Source organism: Gymnoscopelus microlampas (assembly GCF_963454915.1).
Source record: "Gymnoscopelus microlampas genome assembly, chromosome: 6".
Taxonomy (NCBI): Eukaryota; Metazoa; Chordata; class Actinopteri; order Myctophiformes; family Myctophidae; genus Gymnoscopelus; species Gymnoscopelus microlampas.
In genome coordinates, this window is record NC_139943.1 from 14783227 (window position 1) to 14805294 (window position 22068).

At 40.8% G+C, this 22068-nt stretch overlaps 1 protein-coding gene across 1 annotated transcript; it reads left to right on the top strand.

Annotated features, from left to right (window-relative positions):
* Positions 1 to 19730, top strand: dhtkd1 (dehydrogenase E1 and transketolase domain containing 1). Its single transcript, XM_084059362.1, has 17 exons — positions 1 to 245; positions 2364 to 2516; positions 2806 to 3017; positions 3945 to 4139; positions 4818 to 5087; positions 5397 to 5568; positions 7946 to 8144; positions 9155 to 9467; positions 9898 to 9982; positions 10153 to 10292; positions 11354 to 11504; positions 11592 to 11698; positions 12803 to 12967; positions 13153 to 13235; positions 14018 to 14184; positions 15532 to 15617; positions 18282 to 19730. Exons 1-17 carry the CDS (start codon positions 71 to 73, stop codon positions 18381 to 18383), a joined length of 2775 nt encoding a protein of 924 aa, XP_083915488.1. The 5' UTR covers positions 1 to 70; the 3' UTR covers positions 18384 to 19730.
* Positions 19731 to 22068: the final 2338 nt, after the last annotated feature.

The following is a 22068-nucleotide window of genomic DNA, read 5'->3' on the forward strand; positions in this document are numbered from 1 at the left end:
GTATGGCTGCCGTCCTGTACAGCGTGCTGTAACTTATGAATTAACATTTACAGTTTGTTTTTTTGTAATCATGTCAGCGTTACTTTTCATCAAGAACCTGCAGTCCGTCGGCAGACTGCCGTTGAGTGTCACCCGGCCGGCCGTCAGTTGCTTTTATCACACAGAAAAGGGTGTTTACGGTTACAGACCCAAACAAACCGAACAGTTGCAGAGCGACAACATCTCTTTCTCTTTACTCAATCAAGGTCAGTAGGTTTTCTGATCATTCTTTGGGTTATTGATTACATAGACACATGCTTGTAAACCCAGTTGTGTAAAGTAACTAAGTACATGTACTCAAGTACTGTACAATTTTGAGGTATTTTTTACTTTCTTCAGTATTATTTACAATTTTAAACACTTTTACCTTTACCCCACTACATCTCAGAGGAAGATATTGTACTTTTACTCCACTACAATTATTTGAAAACTTGTCACTTTGTAGATTTGGATTATTATTACAAATCACACTAACCAATTCAGTCCTATATATTTCGGCCATAGCAGATCTACAAGCTCACATTGTGAGCTTATGCTATTTTCAAAAGATCTTTTATTCATTTTAAACTTGTGAAATGAGACATTCTGCACAATGAGTACTTTAAGTATATTTTGATGCCGATACTTTTACGATACTCAATTTATTTTTGAATGCGGGACTTCTACTTGTAACAGAGTATATACACATTGCATTGCAGTATTGATACTTTTACTTAAGTAAAACATGTGAGTACTTCTTCCATCACTGTTACATAGACACATGCTTGTAAACTTCTGTATCCAACTACAATGTGACATTCATTATTTTTTCATAGATTATTATTAGGCTATTATTAGTATTATTTTGCACAAATAGCAACAAAGCAACACAATCAGCAACAACATAATAAAAACAGATTGTGCAGGTGAGATTGAAAACCCCTATGTGTTTACATAGATACACAGTATAAATGAGAAAAGAAAAAGAAAGAAGTATTAATAGAAATAAAAAGTGTGTGTGTGTGTGTGTGTGTGTGTGTGTGTGTGTGTGTGTGTGTGTGTGTGTGTGTGTGTGTGTGTGTGTGTGTGTGTGTGTGTGTGTGTGTGTGTGTGTGTGTGTGTGTGTGTTGAATGATTTAATGACTGTGATGAGATCTCAGTATAGCTGTTCCATAGCTGAGCCCCCCAGTACCTGAAAATGTACACAAACCAGTGCAGAACTTGTGGGAGATGTAAATGATTTGCCTGTCTTGTACTGAAGTTGTGCACATCACAGTTGAGCTGGAAGAAGGCTTTACTGGGCACCCAAGAAAGCTAAACAGGCTTAAACCAAACTTTGTTAATAAATCACTTAATCTGTGAAATCTTATGTGATTTGTATCAATACTCCAGCCTCCATTTGTTTTGATTTACCCTGTTGCATAAGAAACAATAAGAAGGTTTATTTGGATAAAAAGGAAGAATATAAAATGCAGAATTGAAGAAGTTGTGGAATCTTATTTTGGAACTATAAAACTTATGCTTGTACTTTAAATGGAATAATTCGAGGAGGAATGTTTATTAGGTATGATACACTCATGCTTAAAATCAGTATTATGTTGTGTTGTGTGTGTTATATTGTTATTGAATACTTTTTGCAAATAAAGTAGGCCTATGCAGGGCAGGAATTTCAGGGAGGCCACGAAGGCCATGGCCGTCGTTGCCCCACAGTTTGGCCTTGTACCCCACAAAAAAATGACATGCCCTGAGGCCATAGTGGCCTTCATGCCTCAGCTGACTGAATCACTTTCTCCTGTCTTTTTCTTGTCAATATGTAGACACCAGTGTCTCTTCTTTCCAGTGAATTCTTCACTTTCCTGAGTGAAGCAATTCACTCACTTCACTTCCTCTTTAAACCAATCCAGTGACTTTGATTGGTGCAGGGCTGAGAATGGATCAGATTGTAAATACCATAATGTATTGATTTCACTGCAGATAGTCTACATATTACATTTAAAATCATCCTTAACCCTTAAATTCAATTCATTCTTTCTTTGCAATGGACTAAAATCTTGTTTTATTTGATGGCCTTCCTGCCCTGGCATTTGGCCTTTGTGCCCTCAAAATATGTTCCTGTTTCAGTCTGAATGGATCAAGTGGCCTTGCCCCTAAAATGACGAAATTCCAGGCATGGGCCTATGTCTGTCCTACTGCCTGAAATAGTAAAAAAAAAGCTAAAAAAAAGTTTTTAAAAGTAAAAAAAAAAAAACGTAGCATTGTCAACTCCAAGTCCTGCTCATGGTGACATTGAGGAGAATGTATTTTTGGGACACAGCTGATGGGCTTCTTGTTTGCTTATTACTCAGATCATGGACTTGCTCGTCTGGTGGATGCATACCGGGCACATGGACACAAGGCTGCCAAAATTAACCCTTTACTGCCTCACAAGCCGGTGGTTGACGTGATACCAGAGATAGACCTATTGATTGGCTCCGTACAAGGACAACTCAACACTTCAGGTAAATGGCTGGCTGTTCTACAGGCATGGATAGAAGTGAGAGTCTGTATGACTACTGTTGCACTACAGGATGTAAATTAGATGACATCTCCATAAATTAATAATATGGCACAGCTTCTGAAACTAATTTTAACAGACATCATCCTTAAATACAAAAAGGACAAAGTTACAATATGCAAGTCTTTTGTCACACGATGAACAGAGGTAATGACACCCAAAGTACAATAAAGATAGACTCACAAATCAGTCTCACATAAATGTACGCTGCCACCTCTCTGTTGTTTCTCCAGGACTACGGCATTTTGGCAAGGCTGAGGCTTCGGTGGAGGAGGTGCGGGCCTACCTTGAGAATGCTTACTGCGGTCACCTCTCAGTGGAGACCAGCCAGCTCTGCAGCCTGGAGGAGAGGGAGTGGATCGCTGACCGCTTTGAGGAGCTCAAGAAGGAGACCTTCTCTGCGGAGGAGAGAAGGAATTTGGCCAAACTCATGCTTGAGTCACAGGTTAGTACAATGTGGTGGAGTGGACAAGTGGTGTGAAGGAAAGATTGATAGATTGATTGTGAGCCAATCAGGCTAACAATCAATCTATCAAATTCATTTAGCAAAAATCGGCCTCCTGGTGGCCCTATAAATGTGAAAAATTGCCTCCAGGGAGTGTATGTGCACAGTTTCACACCGATCGGTCCAATGGTGCCGGAGATTAGTTGTACGAAAACATGTCTTGGCCAAGCCTTCGGCCTGGCGGAGACAATAATAATATATACTTGAATGTGATGCAAGAGTGCGGACTAGCCGACAATAGTGTATATGTACTGTATATGTGACCCATATATACTGTATATGTGTGTATGTAAATATGTTACATTATGATTGGAAAGCCAGTCAGATTGAAAAAGTAGTGCTCGCCCCCCCCCCCCCCCCCCCCCCCCATCAAGAAAAGAAATGACGTCTCGGAGGAACCGAGACTAGGGGGGGCGATGATTTCTGTCCCTATCGGGACATAACTCGGGCGCCGCTGAGTCCACTGAAGGTGACTTCGCAACGCTCGGCACGGCGACTCGTGGCTCAAGTCACCTTCAAACGGCGCGTCTCTGTCGGTGAAAACGAGTGCACCTTTTTCTATAGAGCGTGCCAAAATTCCTGAAAGGGGCGTCAACAAGTGTCTTTTGGTAGCGGCGGACATTTGAGGGGTAAAAACCAGGTTGACTTAACATTGCCCAATGCCACGCCCAATGCCAACGCCCCCCCGTGGTGATGCCGCGTTGGCACGCTCTATATGACTAGTTTTCCAATCATACTGTGACATATATAGTTTGTTTTTAATTATTTAGTAGTTGTGATTTGTGTATTTGTACTTTTGACACTACGAGTTTGTCTTCTCACTTATTTCGCCAAGGTCAATCATTAATGTTAATTTCCTGTCCTAAGGAATTTGACCACTTTCTAGCCACCAAGTTTGCTACTGTGAAGCGTTATGGAGGTGAGGGGGCAGAGAGCATGATGGGATGTTTCTACCAGCTGTTCCACCAAGCAGCCCACAGCGGGGTGACCGACATTGTCATCGGCATGCCCCACAGAGGTCGACTCAACCTCCTGACTGGGCTCCTGAAGTTCCCACCAGAGGTCAGAGTACAAGACTGTCTTACATGAGGGTGGCAAGTCCACTACTTTTTTTTTTGTGATAGTAGTATTGTGTTACATTTGCATGAGGGCAGGGTCGACTGCACTGGCCTGTTGTTGAAGCTGGTGGGGATTTAGTATGTTGCTCAAGGACATTTCAGCGTTAAGTTGTTTGTATCTTGTTTTTGTGGAAAAATGTATTCATATGAATATAATTGTATTGTCGATTTGATAATAAAAACAATTGATAACAAAAAAAAGGACATTTCAGCGCTGGGGATAAAGGGGAATAAATGTGGAACCTTCTTGTTTCCAGAATGGTGTCTTGATAGGAAGGCTTGATAGGAGAGAACTAAAAAAAAAAACTTAAAAAAAAAATACAGGAAAGCCATAGGAAAGAAACTTCTGGAGGGACCTGGTCCTAGACCTCACAGGAGAGCATGTCATTTCACAGGTAGTGCATACAGATGTTACACAGTGATAAGATCCTACTGTCAGCCTACATACAGCCTACTGTACATCGTTCATGTACAGATAAGATAATGATGCAGATGTAGAGGTAATGGGACTTTTCAAATGATGCAGATGTAGGGGCAATGGGACTTTTCTAATTAAGGTAACACCTTGTTTTTATCGTTTTAATATGACATTAATGATCATCAATCGTCTTCCATACTGTAGCTGATGTTCCGTAAGATGCGAGGCCTCAGTGAGTTCCCTGAGAACTCTCCCGCCATCGGGGATGTCCTCTCCCACCTCACATCCTCTGTGAAGCTGGATTTTGGAGCTGAACAACCTCTTCATGTGACCATGCTGCCCAACCCATCTCACCTGGAGGCTATTAACCCTGTCACCCAGGGCAAGGCCCGGGCCAGAGAGCAGCTCAGGCAAGAAGGAGACTACTCCCGTGATGACAGTGCCCAGCCAGGCGACAAAGTCATCTGCCTACAGGTACCAGCTCAGAATCACCACCTGAGCAGTGGAGTGGGGTGTTGCTGAAAAAGAGCATGCATCCTCAGCAAATTGGAAAAATACTGCTTTATTAAATACTGCTGCTTCATGTTTTATGATAAGCAGTTTATTGGACATTCATCACATCATTTGAAAGTGTACAGAAGTGTAGAAAATGAAAAAAATGTGATGAATAGAACAGAAAATAACAAATATCACAGAAATAATTACATACAAATAACTATCTAAAGTATTGCTGCTATAAAAAGGAAGGCTCGTCATAATTGGACATTTTTAATATTTTCACAGATTCATGGCGATGGCTCATTCCCTGGCCAGGGGATTGTTCCAGAAACATTTACCATCGCAAACCTCCCCCATTACAGAGTTGGTGGTAGTATTCACCTTATAGTGAATAACCAAGTGGGTTACACTACTCCATCCGAGAGAGCGAGATCCTCCTTGTACTGTAGTGATGTTGGTGAGTCACATGTTAGCAATTTCTTTTCTTCCTTATAGACCTGCTTCAGGTACATGAACTAATCTAATCAAAGGAGATGCATCTGGCAAACTGTAAAAAGTAGCCGGCTGGACATGTTCTAATGTGCAGCTATCTGGCTGGCAGCTGTCGCTTGTGGAAAACCCTCGACTGTATTTTATCCCATTTGAAACCGTTATATCTGACAAAGCTTTTTGCTACACACATACAGAGTACACAAACATAACATACACACACATGCTAGTGCTGTTAAAATAAATAATCGAACATGTATGTTGACTTTGGGGGAAAATTAGCAATTTATTGTAAAAGTATATATCCGATTAGTAGGCGCGTGGCTGACGTTCAGTGTTTTGTAATGTCCAGTCTGCACTGACGGTCTTTGACACCCCACTGTGTAACCTACGTTAAGTGTGTCAGCCTATTGTCCGTCTACACAAGCCAAGACATATTACATGTTCATAACATGACCAAGACACATAACATGTTCATAACATGACCAAGGCGCGTTCCCCTCATTTCAAGCAAAGTCATTATTTATATCTGTCCAGTCCAGCATGAGGGACTTTGGTGGACAATAGACTATTGCAGTGATTAACTGTCTTTGGACAGATGGACAACCATGAACTAGTGATCCATTATTTTACCTTGGTTACACCTTTTGATAGTTCTGCTTGAATGTTGTCAGATATGAAATAAATAATCATGTTACCTTTTGTAAGCTTGCTCTTGACAATAAGTTAGCACCCTCTTGTGGCTATGACAATATTGACCACTAATGTGACATTACATGCATCAGTATGTACAGTATGTGCATCATTTTCTATGCAAAATATCCTCCTATAATTCTAGTAACCTCACGGTGGTGGTGGCGGCGGTGTCTTGGTGTCTTGGTGGTTCGGGGGACTCTTGATCAAACTGCGCATGCGTCGTTGCCAGGTTTCGCGAGAGAAACAAGCAGCAAGGTCTATGAAAACGAGGCCAAACCAAACGAACCCTATAACACCAACATTGGCCCTAAAGCGCTTACAATCGGCGGACATGGCAACACCGCCCACTCTCTACGTAAACACTCCAGATTTTTTCCCCCACACACGATGCACATTAGCTCCATAAAGAACGGTTCTATGTCGTTCTCTTCCAGGATCGGGCGAACGTCCGCCAAGGCTCCGCTGTTTACCCTTTTGTATACATCGTATCCCAAAACTAATGGTAGATTCTAAACCGCACGGATGTTTAAGGTTTGGTCGGCTGCATAATATTTTAGGTCGCCAGCGAAACTACCCGTTTAAATCGCTTATTTAGTCAGCCTGTGGCCATGTTTCCCATTGGAGCCAAACCGGGAGCAGTACTGGCAGCGGACGTAGGGTTTTTTTTCGGGTTGAATGGGAAACATGGCCACAGGCTGACTACATAGCCTGAATAAATAAGTTTGCCACGGGACCCGGGGCGGGCGAGTAACATGCCTACGCCATTCTCCGTGCTGTGGGTGGGGGGGGGGGGGGGGGAGGGGAGGGGTCCCTGGCATATCTATCAAATGGGGGTCCGCGGGCTAACAAGTGTCAATTTGGGGGTCCTTGACATAAAAACGTTGGAGAACCACTGCACTACACAGTACACACTCACTTTCGATCCCTGATAAACTGTCTGTTCTCGGCGCATAAGCCAAACTGCACATTTTCGCTGCTCATATTCCCCTACTGAAAATAGCTCATCTACAAGCTCACAACGCCTCGCGATGCGTTGTGAAAATAGGGAGATGGAGAGAGAGAGAGAGGGACGGAGAGAATACTCAAATACCTTGAGTAAAAACACTTCACAGTACTGAAAATGAGTACAAATACTTAATAAAAATACTTCAAAGTTGAAAAACAAAGTACAAATACTTAAAGATTGATAAAAACACTAAAAATACCTAAAAGTTGAGAAAAACAGTAAAAATACTTAAAAATAGGGGGGCGCCACGACGGGGCGCGCGCGGGGGAGAAACCGCGCGACAGGACGTGCATTAACCCCAACTTTGCAAATACTTTCGCCTGCGCCCTTCACCGGGTATGGTCTAGTAATAATAATCGAGTATAATCGAATATTATACAAATAAGCCCTCGAGTTGATCTTTGAGTCTACAAACTTCTATTTAGTCCTGACGTCTCGTCAGTCTTCCTCGGTCGATCACACAAATGAAGGGACTAGAAAAATAATTTTGCCTCTAGAGGGACTCGATTGCAGAAATGCACAATGTGATGGTGGTGTTGGCTATATGAACTCAAACTTACCCTCCTTGAAATATTTACATGAAATCTTTACCCTGGCCAGAATTCATGCAATAGTCAGGATAATGTGAATATTTGTATGCCAGGCAAGATGGTGGGCTGTGCTGTGATCCACGTGAACGGGGACAATGCAGAAGAAGTGCTGAGGGCCACACGACTGGCAGTAGAGTACCAGAGACGTTTCAGGAAAGATGTTATCCTTGACCTGCTGTGCTACCGCCAGTGGGGTCACAATGAGTTGGATGAGCCTTTCTTCACAAACCCTGCCATGTACAAGGTTATCCGGTTAGTATGCGTTTACAGAACACGAGTAGGTGCTTACCTCTCCACATAGTCTGCAGGTGGTGAATGTAGATTTTCATGCAGTGTGTTTTTGGGACAGATGCGAGGAGAGATTATGCAGGAACAATTTTAATAGTCTGTCATGAGATCCAGTAAAATGTCATTAACCTTTGTCCATTTAAAATTGGTGTATTCTGTTCAAGGTCAGATACGAGTTTTCTCATTTATTGCCCCATATATTTTTGTAATTTTTTATAAAATATACATGTATCTTTGGTGCAATGCACTTTTCCCCTGCTGGTGCAAATCATTATGAATGAATGGGTCGATACATTTCTCAAAAAACCATTTGGTCAATTGGGCATCACTGTCTCCCTGGATGTTGGTTACGATGCCACTGCCAACTGTTTGGCACAGGAACCCTGCTATACACTGGTCCAATGGAGAGAACACTAAAGTCTCGTTCCCTCCTCCAGTGGCTGGAGGGTTGATCCGCTTTTTGGCCTCCCCTTTGAAGTCCCACTACTTTCGTATTCCTCCTAGTACCTTTTTGTTTTTGTTTCATTTGCCACTACTACGCCATAATGTTTATCATTTGCAACCTCCTCAACTAATGTCTACTAGTGTTAATGCAGTATATTAATATGAACATAGATGTATAGTGTATTAATACTTTATTATATATTTTTTTATTTGGGGGTAAAAATGGGAGTGGATACGTGTGCGTTCACGTGCACACAACTGCACACTAATTTCTTCACCACGCAGTGATTTGTATGATCAAAAACAGGTGTACATGCTTTTTTACACATCTGATGAAAAATGACAGTATGGAGAAATGCAGACTGATGTGCACGCATCCATTTAGTGTGTATGGTGCATAGCCTGGTCCCAGGACTGTTGTCGTCTATCTTCTGTCTCCTAGCTTTACTGTGATTCCCTAAACGGTACTATTAACAAACATTATGAAAAAACTCCACTGTTGCACAGTATTGACACAGCCACCATCACAGTTCCAGGAAGAGCATACCTGACTCCTACTCCGACCAGCTGATCTCAGAAGGCCTAATGACGGACACGGAATCCGGCGACATTAAGACCAAGCACTACGCCATGCTGAACGACAAGCTGGCCAACATGACCCAGTACATCCCATCTCCTACCAACCTGCAGGGTCGCTGGGGTGACCTATCTGAGCCCCAGGCCACGGTTTCCACCTGGGACACGGGAGTCCCCATCCCTCTGTTGCAGTTTGTGGGGGCAAAGTCTGTGGACATCCCAGAGGAGGTCCAACTCCACAGCCACCTCGGGAAGACCCACGTACAGGTAGAGCAGTTTATGTATGATAAACTCTTTGTTTCCTTTTTCTTTAAAAATTGTCCCCGATGTAGTCATTGCAAATTTGGCTCATGTAAGTAGTCCATGACACTTCCAACCTGACAGTGAGGCGTTTCATTGGGAGGGCGTGCGCATGTGGAGGAATACGCTGTCCCTCCCAGTTCCTGAACAGGTGTCCCGACCATTGTGTAGATGTCCCCAGGGCAGCAACAGAGATCACCCTCCCCTGCCAGCTACCCACCCGCGAACACAGACAATTGTGTTCATTGGAGCGCCATGCTGGAGGCACTGTGGAGGAATCGAACCCCAGTCTCTTCACAGTGGAGGACACCCGAACACCCCTAGAGCAGTTCATGTTACATGTGTCTGTATGTAGAAGTGTCCAGCGGACGTGATGGACATTTTGTGTGATTCACAGGCTCGGCTTCAGAAGTTGGAGGAGGGCACCAAACTGGACTGGTCCACAGCAGAAGCCATGGCATTTGGCTCTCTTCTCTGCCAGGGTTTGTGTGCAGTTATGGTCAATATACAGTATATCATATTATTAATAGGAGTATCTTGCCAATGAACAAAAGAAAAAATACTTCAACATGAATGTTAATGCGTGATACTAAATGTACTTTTTATATGATTCAGTCAGTGTCTTTTATTATTGTCTGGAATTGCCCTCCAGGTTTCAACATTCGAATCAGTGGACAGGATGTTGGCAGAGGCACTTTCAGTCAGCGACATGCCATGGTGGTATGTCAGGAGACTAACGACATGTCCATCCCTCTCAACCACATTGACCCTCAACAGAAAGCTTTCCTGGAGGTAAAAATGTTAGCCTGACCAATGCCATTTTTTTGGGTCCGATCCCGAGGTTTTGACCAATATTTTGTAAAAAGAGAAGGACATTTCTTTTTCTTATCAATTTGAAAAACTTGAACATCTAATTTAGCAAACAAATAAATAAAGTTAAACAAATTAATTAACCACTTAAGCCCTATTCAGAATTTTTCAAAAATAGGCAATCTACAAGCTCACAATGCTTTGCAAACCTCTGAAAATGTTTAGCCTATATTGACCTGTGTGATTCACCTGCCCTGTGTTGCATGTCACCCCCTGCTATCTCTCCAAACTGTTATGTCTTAACCACTTAAGCTTTATTTTACACTTTGTTACACAAATTGTTGCCCAGCAAAAATAGGCAGTCTAGAAGCTCACAATGCATCAATGCATTGTGATCTAATTAAAATGATATATTTTAAAATGTCTGTCTATAATGACATGACCAAAATAGGGATAAGTTGATTGTGGCTAATATAGCAGAACTGTAAAATATATAATCATCAAAAAAGCTAATGAATCCAGCTACTGTACATATATTTATGTGGTGCACAAAAAACGAAATATTATTATTATTTGATCAAGGAAATTCCACCACTATCAATATCCATCCTTCCAAGTGAAATATGCTCAATGGAAGATTTATCTAAGCCTTACAGTATCTATGCTTTATACTAGTATTAACCAGTGGTTCAAATTATGTCTTCCCGGGACCCAAAATAGTGAAAATAGCTACCAGCTCACAACGTGTGGCTATTTTCACTTCTTCTTAAGTTTCTTTTTATGAATTTTTATTGATATTCTTTATTTTATCTTTGAAAATATTTTGAAATAATAATAAATAAAGGGGGAAATTTACTCATGACCCACACAAATGGGTCTGCGACCCACAAGTGGGTTCTGACCCAATGTTTGGGAAACACTGGTATAAGCTAACAACATGTCGCAGCTTTAAAACCAGTTCTTTGCAGCAAGCGACACCGTCATGTGATTGAATGAATTCGTCACCATTTGTGGACATGATGCATCTGTGTGCATTCCAACAGGTGTGCAACAGTCCGCTGTCTGAAGAGGCGGTGCTGGGGTTTGAATATGGCATGAGCATCGCTCAGCCTAAGCTACTGCCCATCTGGGAAGCTCAGTTTGGGGATTTCTTCAATGGAGCACAGATCATCTTTGACACCTTCATATCTGGAGGTAATTTATTGGTCATTCTCCCTGTTCTAATGTAAATGTTTATAAATGGTGCATTTTCACACAAATGTACAATGCCCGTATTCCCAGGTGAAGCCAAGTGGCTGCTGCAGAGTGGATTAGTGATCCTGTTGCCCCATGGCTACGACGGAGCAGGGCCTGAACACTCCTCCTGCCGTATGGAGCGCTTTCTCCAGGTGTGCTAGACATTTCTTTTATTTGCCAGCAACGCATTCTCACTCCAAGGATGTTATATATTGACACTTGGTCAACATACTGTACCTTTTAATGTCTGATGCGGACACGGTCTGAGTCCTTGTGAAGAGGGAGGGGGTAGTGGTAGTCTTTAGGAGCTGTTCACACACACTTATCGGTTTTTTTATTTTTGGTCTTTTTTGTCTTTAATATTTGGAACTCACCCAGGCCAGGTAAAATAATAAAGTTTTAGTTTTCTGATTTAACTGGCAACTTCAGAGATCAAAAAAAGAAAAAAACTGTTGTCAAACACCGCCCCTCCACTCCACCCCCCCCCCCTCCTCATCAGCAGTTTGTTTCCCCGACCACCAGACAAGTGACGCAGGGGGACTTCTGAATGGGCCTTGCCGAAAATAGGTTGCCTTTTTCGGATACAATTCGTGTCACTGCCCGCCCCTGCCGGTTCTCTGAATTTTTATTTTTAAATAGGCTCTGTCATGATTAATTGACCACATATATGAAGTTAATCAACTAAATTCTATCCGAAGGATATCTTATAAGTAAATTCCGTGCCTCAAAATAGAAGTTTGAGAGCTTTTTGAAGTTTTTTTTTGAAAATAGCGCACAGAAAAGATGGCTGTCGCTCGTTTTTGGTCGGGTGTACTCAGGCTCACCTTCGCTGTCAATCACAGAACATTGAGCGAGGACGCTGATAGAACAGTTCACATGGGCACGGACGCGCACATGCGTGTGTTTCATTTACATCCCGGACAGAGCCGGATACCCGGATGTCAAAACATAAATTTGTAGGGAAAATACGGATTTCAGAAAGAGGACTGTGTTTCAATGCAGGAAAACACCCCAGCATCATTATATAGTGGCTGATGGAGGGGAAAAATGCAAAATATATATATATAAATATTTTTAAATTTAAAGTTACCTAGAATCCCTTTCAACGTGGTATAAATTGTTCAGAACCAATGTGAGATGAGTACTACCCCCATTTGTAGACCATCTTCAAATTCATTCATAACTGCTTAATGATGCACACACACACACACACACACACACACACACACTTAACTGTTTGTCTGTGATGCGTTCAGATGTGTGACAGTAAAGAAGAGGGGGTGGACGGTGATAATGTCAACATGGGTATGGTCAACCCCACGACAGCAGCTCAGTACTTCCACCTTCTGAGGCGACAGATGATCCGCAACTTCCGCAAGCCCCTCATTGTTGCTGGACCCAAGATGCTGCTGAGATTCTCTGTACGTACGGGTAGAGAAACACCCGTGGCTAGACTTTTGCTTAATCTGAGATGCTATCATGCTGTTGATGTGCATTTCAGTTCATAGATGGTTATTATAGCATTATATGTATTATAACTTGGACATTTTGGTGCTTTCACTGAGATGTTTTACATTTTCATTTGTATCAACTTTTCTTTACCCAGGGGGCTGCATCCAGTCTAGCTGAGTTGGCACCAGGAACGTCTTTCAGACCGGTATTAGGTGATACTACAGTATCAGCTGAAAGGTACGGAATGCAGATCCTACTCATAGTGTTCATGATGGGGGGGGGGGGGGTTAAATTGGGCCTGAGCCAGTCGGAGCTGAGCTCCGCCTTAAGTCCAAATCACACCCTGCTCCAGCTCCTTCATTGTCACTCTTGAATCATTTTTTATTCTCCTAAAAATAGTTATTCAATAGGAAGTGCATATATAAACATTTATTAGTTATTACTTGGAGAAGCAGATGTATATAAACCAATAAGCACAATAAGCCATTGAAACTGAAATGCATGGTGTGTAGAAAGTTTTTGAATATTGCTAGAAAATCCCAGGAGGAGTAAGATTGAACTGTTTTTCATAAAACTCAAAATGGAGGAAGATCTAAGGGTCATAGGTCACAGTGGCAAGTTTGTTCCTCTTGAGGAGACGCATATGTGTAATTAAGTTTCATGGCTGTAGGTCAAACAGGTCATGAGCTATGCCTGTTCAAATTTGTATTTTCAATTGACTGCTATCCCAGTTAATGAGTGTCACCCTTTAGCCAATGTTTTTGAGTTTCATTTCTTGGTCGTTTTGTATGACCCTCTACCATTATACCTAGTTTCGTAAAAAGTGACCACACGCCAGGAGCAGCAGCAGAAGAAGAAAACTACAAATACAATTGGGTGCCTATGCACTGCGTGCTTGGCCCCTAAAAACAAAAAAAATATCATGTGGTCATGCAAGAGAGAAATGCCAGGACAACTAATAAGGGAGAAGAGTTAAAAATGGTCTTACACTCACTCACATGTGTTGCAATTCCTAACAGCGTACAGAAGGTGGTGCTATGCTCTGGTAAGCACTACTATGCCCTGCTGAAGCAGAGGGAGACAGCAGCAGCCAACCAGAATACTGCACTCATCCGCTTGGAGGAACTGTGCCCCTTCCCCCTGGAGGCTCTACAGCAAGAGATGCAGAAATACACCAATGCCAAAGGTACTGTGACCCAATGTGACCTGGCTGCTCTTTTGGGCTGCAACTATCGATTCATTTCTTAGCGATTATTCTATTGATTACTTTTCCCATTAATTGAATAACTGAGAGGCACGTATTTTAAATATTACAAAATATATGTATGTAATATAACAAATCGATTAACCACTTAACTCATTTTGGGCGGAAACCCCTATTTGAAACTATACCCTATAACTCCTTTTGGGGTTCTTGTTGCTATGTACAGTATATAGCAAAGTCATTTTTGAATAAATATTTGAAGTTTTTCAGAAAACCTAGATTTTAGGATTTAGAAGGCGTTTTCATAATCGGCCTCAGGTCTAAATGGGTTAAAATGTTGATTGATTGATTTTTGATGGAATACTTTATTAACAAATTGTACAGAGGTACCGTTTACAATGATTGTTAAAAGGATAACACAAAAAGCCCTGGGGACATGTTTCAATTGTGGTCCTGTGTATTCAAGACATTTTTAAAGACGTACAATAATATACAATAACTAGAAAGTACTGTTCCTGAAGAAACAGTGTGGGATCGCTAAGAATGTTGATAGTATCACACTAGGAAGTACTTTTTCTGGCTTACCTATTTATATTACATATTGTGATGTCACGTGAAGTTTGACCAATCCGAAAACGGGCGGAATAATAACTAGTGAAGATAACATTAGTGTGATCGCTAAAGCACTCTTCCTGATTAATTCTGTCTTACCTATTTATATTACATATTGTGATGTCACGTGAAGCTTGACCAATCCACACACGGGCGGAATAATAAATAGTGAAGATAACATTAGTGTGATTGCTAAAGCGATCCCACAATAAACAAGACATAATCAGCACTAGTAACAATTAACGTATATGTACAGTAAACATGGGGGGGGGGTCATTTCTGGTGCTAAGCTTAGAGGGCTTTTCTAGGACCATTTACAAATTGCAGACAGGTTATGCTCTTTTATGGCAGTTTTGAAGGAGGGTAAGGAATCACATGTTTTGATGTTGTTGTATTTTATACATTATACAATGTTGCAAACATTGTTAAAATAGCAGATCTATAAGCTGACGTGTTGTGAGCTTGTAGAACCGCTACTTTAACTATTTTTTTATTTTTTTCACTTTTCGCCTATAATGGCATGCTCAAAATAGGGATTTATTACTAACGGAATATTTCCTTACATTATCGATTAAATCGATTAGTTCAATTAACATGTTGCAGCCCTACTGCTCTTTTACTTCACAGAGCACCTTCCAGTACTGTCAGCACAGAATATTATAGCCCTGAAGAGTGTGAGCGAGGTCAATGTTTGAACTAAAACTTGTTTTTCTGCAGAGTTCATCTGGAGTCAGGAAGAACCACAGAACATGGGTCCCTGGTCCTTTGTAGCGCCCAGGTTTGAGAAGCAGCTGGCCTGCAAGGTGAGCCATCATGGAGTTGTTGATATAAAATTTACATCTATGCAGTTGTCTATCACTTTCTTGGGCCCTTCCACTGGTTCCCTCTCAGCTCAGTTTAGTCTGAAATATAAGTAGTCAAGTACACGTAGCGACTTTATAGGTACACCTGCACATCAACCCTTAACAGCCTGCTCCTTCAAACAGCTCATAATGTGGCTGCAGCTCTGTATACAAAGCAAGCAAAGAGAGTGAAGAGTTTCCTGTTTAGAGAAACATTAGAATTGATACGATGAATGATTTGAGTGACTCTTGAGTGTAGTATGATTGTCGGTGCCGGACATGGTAGTTCCAGTGTCTCAGAAACAACAGCCTCCCTGCAAACTACTAGGGCTGTCCCGAATACCTTTTTCCGATGTTCGGATATTCTGCAAAATTTCCAGCCGATTAACCAAATACTTGTTTTAAATGAATTGGGCAATAAATCAAATGTTGGCTCTTTGCAGTGAGATTGTTACAGGCTCCGCAGAGGGTATATAAGGTATGTTGTGTCTCGAGAACCACTCACGTTAATAATACACAAAGCTGCACTGGCATCTTTTCTGTGTAAATGGTCTGCATTTCTATAGCGCCTTTATCCAAAGCACTTAACACATTGACCGCCAGAGGTTAATCTCATAATGTACTCACCAGTGCCAACGTTTTATTGTTGTTTTTTGTTTTTTTCACGTCGTCATAGACCTTGTTAAAATCCTTAGAATTGAGCACAGTGCACTGTTTGTATACATCGCGGACATCTGCCTCGTTCGACCAGTGAAGACCACGTGTCAAACGGTGCCTCCATGTTGTAGTTAGAACGGTTTATGTTAAACAGTGATCACCGAGGAGAAAAAACTACAGGGAGAAAATGGAGTTTCAGTTTCGTCATTAGTACAGGGGCCGACGGGATCGGCAAAACCGGATCCCGATTAATTCTGTTTCCGGTGGTGTTACAATGAAATGGTCCGTGTCGAAAATTGAAAAATGTTTTTTTTTTTTTTTTTAAAAAGGAAAAAGCACCACGGCCCGTAGGCTACGGGATCGGCGCTTTACGGTTGGATTTATCGGCCCGTAGGCTACGGGCCCGGCGGTCAGAGTGTTAACAGTGGGATTTTACATTCACCCATTGACACTGAAGGCAACCAGGCAAGGTACCAACCTGGTACTAACCTGCTAAACCTTCCAATTCCCAAACGGCAGCTAATGCCGCCCCCAGGCCTGCCTCCTTTGTAAAACCAGGAAATGCCAACTCATGATGAAATAGTTGGTGTGGTAATCTATACTGCAAATCTCAACATTGTCCTTGTGAAATAGTTTTGTTCTTATTGGTGAAGATTCCTAAGATTGATATATCTGTTTAGAGACCAGCCTAATGTCAACTGGCCACTGCCTTACGTTACCTAAATGCAGTGGTGGAAAAAGTACTCAAATTCTTTACTTAAGTAAAAGTACCAATACTGCAATGTAAAAATACTCTGTTACAAGTAAAAGTCCAGAATTAAAAAATTACTTGAGTAAAAGTACAAAAGTATTGGCATCAAAATGTACTTAAAGTACCAAAAGTAAAAGTACTAAATATTTGAAAATAGCCGATCTACAAGCTCACAACGCGTCGTGATGCGACGCGTTGTGAGCTTGTAGATCTGCTATTTTCAAATAGCCTAGGTATAAAATAGGTTTAAAGTGGTTAATGTATGTTTTATAATATCATAATGTATATCTGAAAAGTAACTAAAGTTTTCAAGTATGTAGTGTAGTGTAATGTAGTGGAAAGTACAATATTTGCCTCTGAGATGTAGTGGAGTAGAAGTAAAAGTATTGGAAATTGGAAATACTCAAGTAAAGTACAAATACCTCAAAATTGTACCTAAGTACAGTACTTAAGTAAATGTACTTAGTTACTTTCCACCACTGCCTAAATGAATCTATGAAAAAGGCTTCAGACAAACTATGTTGGTGTGATAGATTCACCAATTTTGTTTTTACAAACATACTTTATATTATCAACTATCTTGTCTTTACAAGGAAATTACAATGAAAGTCATTGAGAACGTGTAACTTAGGCTATTGTTGATGATCTATACATGTAAAAAATATTATTTTGAGGAAATCTCTTAGTTACCCCAACAATGTTCTTATAAAACAGTTCAGAGGTGAAACATTTATAAAGATCGCTATAGACATTTATCCAAACGGGACAACATACCCAAACAGTCACTCCCACACAACACTAACCAAAATGCCCACAGGCTGCCAATGGCTGTGCAATGATTATTTGGGGCCAGCCCTACAAACTTCTGTTGTCTAGTTTACAAACAGAATGGCGTGATTAGCCAAAACAGCAGTGTTTGTGGACAAACACCCCTTTGTTAATGACAGGTCAGAGTTGAATGGTCATACTCATTCACGCTAACAGGAAGGTCACAAGTACCCAAACAGTGATACATGTAGAAGAGGATATCTGAATGTACAATTTGTAAAACCTTGAAGCACTTTATTATGTACACCTAATGTACCTTTATAAAGTGACTACTGACTCGGGGTATGGCTGTCAGTCAGTGAGGTAATGTTATTTTATGTTTCGTTAATGTTACATTAAGTTATTTTCACAATGCACCCCAACACCTTCTTCACTTTCTTCCTCCTCAGTTGCGTTTAGTCAGTCGACCTGCTCTACCTGCCCCTGCTGTGGGTATTGGAACCATACATCACCAGCAACAAGAGGCCATCCTCTCTGCTACCTTTTCCTAGGAGCACCACCTGGTGTTGGTTGCCCAGTAGGTCCATACGGATCAATACAACATGGCATATCAGTAGTGGTCTTCTACTACTATATCAGTGCTGAAATGGAGAGCTGCTTTATGACGGATCTATCTGGTGTTTGGTTTATTTGCATTACGTTATACTGAATCTGTCATTTCACTGTGTAAGATATACTGTGAAAGTGAATGGTGTTTATAGTTATGTTTACTCTAATGCAGTCAAACTTTTGCTTTTATTGTTTTTGTTATTGTGGTAGCTGAGTTCAAAAAGCATGGTCAAGACTCCAGTTGGCTCATTGACAATGATTTATTTTCTGAAAAGGTTTTCTCATGCAGCATGGTTATATTCGGTAACTGGTACTGGAAGGTAGGTACTGAACAGCAGGGTTATGGCACTTTTCCACTGCATAGTACCAGCTCAACTCGACTTGGCTCGTTATTATAATTAAAGTTAAACTAGGTGTGTAAAAAAACATTCTTTTTTTTCACACCTACTTCCTCTGGGCAGGTGTGTAGGAGAGGAACCGTTACTGAAAGATAGTAGTCATGTTGCCTGAGGAAGGTTAGATGACCGAAACGTTTGCATTAATAAAAGTATTTAAGTGAAGATGAAGAAGTGGGGGTAGTTAACTGTAATTCAAATCAGAAAAAAACTAAAAACAACTGAAACAATTGGTGTACAAACTAAAATTAAAATACACAGAAAATGAGTTTAGTTAGTCTGTGTTCATTTGGACAGATTTCAAATCAACACAAGCACTTAGTGGACTTATTATTGCATATATACTGAGACTGGGATGTCTACCTGACTGAGTCACATAGTGATGTGTTTGTATCGTAATACCTATTCTGAACTTCTTAAATCTTGCCCCGGACAAATCATTTTAAGAATATTTAATTTAAAATATAATAATTTATCATAATTATGTATATAAAAAACTAAAACTAATAAAGGTTTACTTAAAAGCAACAACATTTTAATAACTGGATTCAACTTCACTTGAGTCGAGATGAGACAGTATCATGCATGGGAAAGGCACCAATACAGTTCTGTTTTAATCAAGACCTGTGAAGTCAAGTTTACAATAGACCCCTTAACAGACGACATCACACTGATAAGAACCAGTATGCGTGCAACCAGTATGCGCTAAATGAAACCCATTCTATCAGGTCTGGCCAGGACGTGCCACACTAGCCAACACACAAGAGGGGGTTGGGGTGTGCTGAAACTAGCGCACCCCGAAACAACAGGTTGGAAATTGATTGCGTGAAACAATCACCTGCGCATCCAGTCTCAATGTTAGTAAACAATTAATTGGTCTATAAGACTGAACAAAAGCACTTTGAGTTGATCAGCACATTATGATTGCAACAAGTAATACTGTCTACAACTTGCTTATGGTGTGTATCATAGGCTCCATTTCTCAGGTTGTTGTTCCAGAAGGACATGGCCGTCTCAAGCTTTCTTCGTTGCTTGAATTTTTTTACTGTTGTATAAGCATCAATCACCAGTTTGATATATTTGTAACCCCTAAAGTTTTAGCTTTAAATATTTGTGTTGTGAGAGACTGGCAGCGTCAATATCATGGATTGAGAAAAATGAACAATGTTTCTGAACAGTGTTTTCAAATGAATCTACACCACAGCTTTTAAACATTTCAACTCATACATGCCTATTAATTGGGATAGATACAGTTGTGATGATGTGGTGGCTAAGTTATGTATACATACATACATGTTAATCAAATTTGTACGTAAGCACCGAGCAGTATTTGACCTTTCATGTTAATGGAACATGATTTAATCAGGAAACTTTAGGTCCAAATAGTGACATTAAAGGGCTACTATTACATGTCAAAGATGGATTATCACATGGAAATATTTTTTGAATAAATCTACAATTTTAACCCTTTTGTATGATGTTTGCTTTCAGTGTTACACATACTTTTCCTAAGTCTTGCAAATCACTGGTCAGATCTGACACCAGCTAGTGGCAATTTGCATAATATAATGCATCACTGGTCTCATGGTTGTATTGGATCATTCTGCATAATGACTACTTTTATGCTCTCAGTCCTATATTTTGATGCCAATACTGTTGTACTTGGGACTTTTACTCAGTGCATTTCTATTTCTTATACTAGAATTGGATGAATTCCTATTGTTGACCTGCATTACAAGTCAAGACTCCTCCTGAGTGTGTCAACGTACGGTGTAACGTTTCCTCCATAACATTAACCTAGCCAGTTTAGGAGAGCAGTGTTTCTCAAGGAGTGGGGTCATTTGGGGTCACAAAGAACATCTTTGTCAGAAGCAGGGGTCATCGCCATGCTGGCGCTTGTGGTGGACATTTTTGTCGAAATTCTATTTTTGCCACGAACATACAAAATGAGTGGACAATGATATTACCAGAAACACATATTCCTCTAGCCCTGAATGACCATAACAGGTCTGTAACTCTGAGTGTGTTCAAAGTTATGGAGGTCCTTGTAAATAAAACATGAGAACCATATGCCATGGTGTCATAGTAAATCAGTGTCATACATATTCTGAAGAAAACCTGGAGACTTGACATTCAGTAATTGGGTCTTATGATCAGAATAAGAACATAATGGTTTAGAAAAATAAAATAAGGATTGCCACGGACAAGACCAAGTCTTTGCCACGGACACATTTGTCTGAGTACGGACATATTGATGTCCCCTGGTCAGAAGACTGTTGTTTATAAATAAAGATCATGCACAATGTGTGTTCCCATTCAAACTCGACAGAGAACCTCCACCCTGCCAGTCCATGTTTTCCATCTGTAGGGTCTAAAGATACAGAGCACCCTAAAAACTAACAACACATTAGGGGGGGCTGTGTCCACACAAAACTTATCGAGTGACACCAATGCTTTCTGTGGACAGAGCCCAAAACATATTTTCTCTGCTTGAGATTAATGTATAATTTGTACATGATCCCTAATACAAAAACGAATAAATGAAATGACCGTACAATAAAATATTTGCCTCTGAGGTGTAGCCTGGGGTGGAATAAGTAGCCTATCAGCAACATTGAAATAGCCTCTTCAAGTAAAAGTATCAATACTGCAATATAGAAAGTACTCATTATGCAGGATTTCCCATTTCACAAGTTTTCAAATGTATTAAGATCTTATGGCCTAAATGTATATAGGGCTGAAGTGGTTAATGTATGTTTTGTAATAATACAAAATCTACAAAGTAACTAGTAGCTAAAGTTTTCAAATAATTGTGGTGGAGTAGAAAGTATTTGCCTCTGAGGTGAAGTGCCTCTGAGATTAGAGTAGAAGTAAAAGTACAGACAATTGGAAATACTCCATGTAAAGTAAAAAAAAAACTCAATTTTACTTAAGTACAGTACTTGAGTAAATGTACTTAGTTACTTTACACCACTGATTATGTGTAACAACTCCACAAGAAGAGTTTCCAGTGGGTCGATGGTTTGGTGCAATGCGAACACTCATCTCCAAACCGTTGTGGAGGAGCGACCTCCCACTGCTTCTATTGCTATAACAACCAAAGGGCGGTCGGTCTGTGTGACTCAATGATGGCACATCAGTTCGGATGCGACTGACTTAGGACTAGGAGTGTCATCATCATCATCATCATCCTTCTCAACGTATGGCAGTCTGACCTCACCGTGCACCATTC